The following is a 5,297-nucleotide window of genomic DNA, read 5'->3' as shown; positions in this document are numbered from 1 at the left end:
TCATCTCGACCGTCTCTCTTGTGATTTGTGGTTTTTCTTATGAAAAAAGGCCCTAGAGGGGCTGTTTTTTTTTTTGCGAATAAGGGGCTGTTTTATTCATTAGAACACTGTAAGTTACAGATCTTCAGGCTTGAGAGCTAGTTACATACAGGTAGAGCGAGGCACATCTGAAAGCCTCTACAATACTGCAATTGTTGGTTGTCACATTAGCTCCCCAAATGTAACAACATGTTTCATCTCTTTACATGGCTAAAGATGCACAACGAATAACGAACACACACCAAACAGTTTTCTAGAGCTACTGAAGCAATTAAAATCTCTATGAGATCTTCATAGCCATGCAGCCCCATATCCTATAGTTCACTGAACTTATAGCTCGAGATCCAGTTCGCGTGCTATACTCTTCAGCAACATTGGTTGCTAAAAAACAGAACTTAAATCCATCAGATTATTCATTAAGAAAAAACCAGCAAGCCAAGGTGCAAAAAGGTTCATCATACCATCTCTCGGGAAACAGAAACCACTCCCTAATAGTACATCTTTTGAGAGATGAATTTAAAGATTGGATCAAAGCTGGGACAGGGCAAACTGTAGAGTTTTTAAAATGGTAATACCAAGTTACTGTCTGCAAATGCTTTTTCAAGTAAATTCTACAACAGGGTACATCAAATTAGAGGTTCATTACAAAGAATCAATTCACTCGGCCACTAACACGGGAGATTATCGAGCTAACTGACAAAAGCTACCAACAACATGAGAAAACAAGCAAGCACCGCTGCACCAAAAGGGTTACTGAATGATGACATAATTCATCAGGACTTCGCGATACCCATGTTGCCTCCAAGTTTGTCACATATCTTGTTGATGAGTGTAGCCTCGTACATATTCAACCAGACATTCTTAATGCGCCGCGTCACTGGGGGTCACCCTTTCTACAAACATAGGTTTGTCAGTATGATTCTAGAAGGGGGATTACATGATACTGTATAAATTGCAAATTAAGCATAATTAGTTGTAACCACACGGCACTCAAAGTTTGTTCGCACCCATTTCAAACATAACTTTCAATCCGACTAGGCATTCAATGTTTTGTTTATTCCACTAACTTGTATGGAGTATTATTTAAGAGTTGTTCCCACATCACGGAAGAAAGGACATATAGATACAAACATACCTTGTGAATTGTAGAAACTCGTGTATGGGATGAAAACCTGAAACTTTTCTCTCCTTCCACTGTAGTGACTTCAGATTAATCTTGTAGATGCCAAGATCCGTGGTCACGAAAATGATATCGGTGCCTTCCACAGATCCAATCAGCCTAAGTCTTTTCTTTGGATTTCGAATGGGAAGGATGTCGTTGATATTGATGACTGTACGCTGAGTCCATGATGCAACTCCGTCAGAACCCATGTGCCTTGACCACAGATTGAGGATTAACCCACCCACATGCGCAAACCCCAAACTGTCATCCTCCATCACCATGAGGATAACATCATCAGCAATGATAGACCCCGCAAGCGGCATATCAATCAATGATAAGCAATTAGTGCTTATGTCGTACATGAGAATTCCGACTAGGCGATCATCGACGCAGCTACAAAGCTTGAAGTGAAGTGTGTCTTGGATGAAGACAGGAGGCGCTTCGTGGATGTACACATCGGAGTCAAGATGAAGGCCGGAGCATGGATTGCTCCACTTATCAAAATGAGAACGGTATATGCTCAACAAAATGGGGTTGCTGTGGTCACCTGTCACCGGCAAGGTCACCCACGCCTGTGCAACACAATGATGAGCATCAGTCTTGTTCAGAGCGATGAAGACGACCTGGAAGGGCCCTGCGTGGCACGTACTGTGGTCACAGCCACTCGCAGCGCAGAGCACCGCTGCCCCATAGCTATTGTCCACCAGGACGGGCGCATCCAGCTCCCTCCGGCAGCCCGTCATGGGGTCCCAAACGACGAGCGTCATGGGTTTATAGCCTGCATCGCCAAGGAGAACACGACCATGGCGGCAGTCCCACGCATCATATTCCCAGTCCCCCCAGTCATCGTCGGGAATGCACGCACGAAATTTCGTGGTGGGGACAAAGTGTGGGATATTATCTTTCATCTTCGGGCGGGAGTTCCAGTGGCAGGAATAAAGGAAGCCCAGCATGGGGGGAGCTCCATGGAACTCACGGTAGCGGCCGCGAAAGCGAGCGCCGGAGAGGAGGCCAAGCCAGAACTTGTTGGCGAGGGAGGCGCGCAAGAGGTGCTCAGCCTCGTCCGGCGGTAGGAGGAGGAAAATCTCCTCCAGAAAGCTCGTCCGGCAGCGCCGATGCGGGCGGCGGCCTGGAGGTTCGAGGCGGCGAGGGTTTCTGGTGGGGAATTTTTGAGCTGCGGCGGCGGCGGAAGGGAGGAGATAGATCTGGAGACAATTCCTTATTTGACTTCTTTCTTGAAACCAGTTTCCTTTTTTGCCCTAAAAATTTCTTCCTCTTTTGACACTCAAACTGTATTTTATTCTCTTTATGACCTTTCCGTCAGTTTTAACCACGAACACACCTTTTTTTAGGAAAAATAATAAACACCCTTATGCGCAACATGAAAAGTCCTTTCTACCCCGCATTAGCCCGCTGAAAAAGCAGAAGTGCGTGTGATGTGGCCCCATACCTTCTCTCCTGATTCCCCACACGAACCCTAACTCTATGATGACGACGATGGCGGTATGGTGGAGGGCATGGCCAAGGCTGCTGCGGATGGTGTGGCGGACGACGACGGAGCAGCTACTGCAGAGACCAGAGAGCGTTCTGTGCACCGTCGAGGAAGGCCACGACCATACAACGGACTCGCTTTGGGCGACAACGGTGGTGCGGCGGACGGGCGAACGGCGGCCAAGGAGTAATTGAGGAGGGGCAAGGCGACGCTGTGCAGCCGCGGAGCGCGGCCAAGGAAAGGCGGCGCAGGCCACGGTGGAGGAGGACGACGCCGCTGCTGCAGTGACGGGCGACGGCCGAAGGGTGAGTCCTCTTCTTCTCTAGCTTTCAAATACAATATAGGAGTAGTACTTAATAATACATGGATGACCAAAACTCTGAGGAATATCAAAATTGTTGTACATGACTGAAACACATAGTAGCTAGCGGCCGGAGCTTGTGAGCACGATGATTCAGACTACGGCAGCACGATGGAATTTTAAGTGTTGAACTCACCATCGATACTAATATGATTATGATCTCAACTAGTACTGCTGCAGATCACTTTTGGCCCCTTCTCCTTCTGGATTAATCAAAAGCAAAATTTAAGTGCAGCTCGTGTCCATCGGAAGTAATTAAGGAAACCACCAGGATCCCTCACCCGGTGACGACGGCCACCACCAATTTTTCACTGTCATCGTCTCCCACTTCGTATGCTCACTCCCTCTTGTTTAGCACTTGGCCCAACAGGAGGCGGTCCTGACGGGGCGATGGGATCTCAACTGATTTAACCGATGCTTCTTCATTTTCCGATGTGATGCAGCCTGGAGCCGTGTAGCGAGCCAATCCCTGAGGTTCGTGGCGCCAGAGTACGCGGGAGATCATGGTGCTTCGACAGGAGCTCCACATCAGGTCCGTGGTTTTTATTGTTACCTTTCTGAAATATTGATTGTTACTTTTTTGAAATATTTGTATCCGTGGCTTTTTCCTCAGTCGTTCTAGTCCTGTGCAAAGCAAAAATTAGATGTTGAAAAAGTGCAGAGCACAGTACGGCACAGAGCCGATCGCCGCCCACGCCGGCCGTCCTCGCCGCCGGTCAAGGCCCTTGCCACTGGCTCCACCCATGCGACAGCTACACCCCACGGTTGCAGCTTCGTGTGGCGACGGTAGTAGCTCCGGTGGCGATGGCAGCAGCTCCACAGCAACAAAACAAGACGGCGGTTGTAGCCGTTTAGGATGCCGGTAGTAGCAATTTGCAACTCCGGTTGCAACATGTAACAAAAGCCCCGCGACTCCGATTGTTGATTGGAGCAGCTCCGCCCGTCCTTGCCGCGCTTGATTGCAGCAAAAACACAAGCCCATTTCAGCTCAGACTTTGCTAGTTGCAACAAATTCATGTGCCTCGCCGTTGTTACCGCAGAAAGCACTGCAATGCAGAGAGGCTAGTTTGAACCCAGGACCTCTTGGCACAAATGGGGAGGACTTCACAACTACGCCAGACCTGCCCTCGGTTGTTCAAAAATGGATGTTAGCAAAATAATGTGACGCATGTGCGATGTAGCAAAACGCGGCGCCGGTTGTAGCCAGATGAGACACCGGTTGTAGCAATGCATGACACCCATTTTAGTATGTAGCAAAATTATGAAGGTTCGCGCGATGTAGCAAAATGCGACGCCGGTTGTAGCAAATTGTGACACTGGTTGTAGAATGTAACAAAAACCGCGACGTCTGCAGTGTTGCCCGGAACAGCGCCGCCGTCCTCATAGCTCGCGGTCACCATGCTCGCCGTCCATGATGGCACCTCTCCTGGGATTGTAGCACGCGTTAAAAAAAACAAAGCTTTGTAAATATGAATCATGACATAATTTATATATAATAATTGAAGTAAATATGATTGCCTCAAAATAAGTAAATATGATTTCTTATAGTCTCCCGCAACATTGCCACATAGAAATGTAGTATATTGCTTGAGTTTATCCCTCTACATCATGTCATCTTGCCTAATGCGTTACTCTGTTTTTATGAACTTAATACTCTAGATGCATGCTGGATAGCGGTCGATGTGTGGAGTAACAATAGTAGATGCAGAATCGTTTCGGTCTACTTGACATGGACATGATGCCTATTTTCATGATCATGCCTAGATATTCTCATAACTATGCGCTTTTCTATCAATTGCTCGACAATAATTTGTTCACCCACCGTAATATATGCTATCTTGAGAGAATCCACTAGTGAAACCTATGGCCCCCGGGTCTATTTACATCATATTAGTTTCCCGTTAACTAGCTATTTCTGTCGCCGTTTATTTTGTAATCTTTACTTTCCAATCTATACAACAAAAATACCAAAACTATTTATCTTATTAACTTTATCAGATCTCACTTTTGCAAGTGGCCTTGAAGGGATTGACAACCCCTTTATCGCGTTGGTTGCAAGGTTCTTGATTCTATGTGCAGGTACTAGGCAATTTGCGTGTAGTCTCCTACTGGATTGATACCTTGGTTCTCAAAAACTGAGGGAAATACTTACGCTACTTTGATGCATCACCCTTTCCTCTTCAAGGGAACACCAACGCATGCTCAAGAGGTAGCAAGAAGGATTTCTGGCGCCGTTGCCGGGG

At 47.2% G+C, this 5,297-nt stretch overlaps 1 protein-coding gene across 1 annotated transcript; it reads right to left on the bottom strand.

Moving 5' to 3' along the window:
- Positions 1–219: 219 nt before the first annotated feature.
- LOC123121209 (uncharacterized) lies at positions 220–4,071 on the bottom strand. The gene is made up of 5 exons (XM_044541124.1): positions 3,726–4,071; positions 3,608–3,678; positions 2,652–3,015; positions 1,175–2,435; positions 220–932 (listed from the first exon to the last, which is right to left on the bottom strand). The coding sequence occupies exons 1-5, from the start codon at positions 4,069–4,071 to the stop codon at positions 914–916; spliced, it is 2,061 nt and encodes a 686-aa protein (XP_044397059.1). The 3' UTR covers positions 220–913.
- Between the last annotated feature and the right edge of the window lie 1,226 nt (positions 4,072–5,297).

This window comes from Triticum aestivum, chromosome 5D, assembly GCF_018294505.1.
Source record: "Triticum aestivum cultivar Chinese Spring chromosome 5D, IWGSC CS RefSeq v2.1, whole genome shotgun sequence".
NCBI lineage: Eukaryota > Viridiplantae > Streptophyta > Magnoliopsida > Poales > Poaceae > Triticum > Triticum aestivum.
The sequence above is the reverse complement of the archived record's forward strand: the minus strand, read 5'-3'. Positions and strand labels throughout refer to the sequence as shown.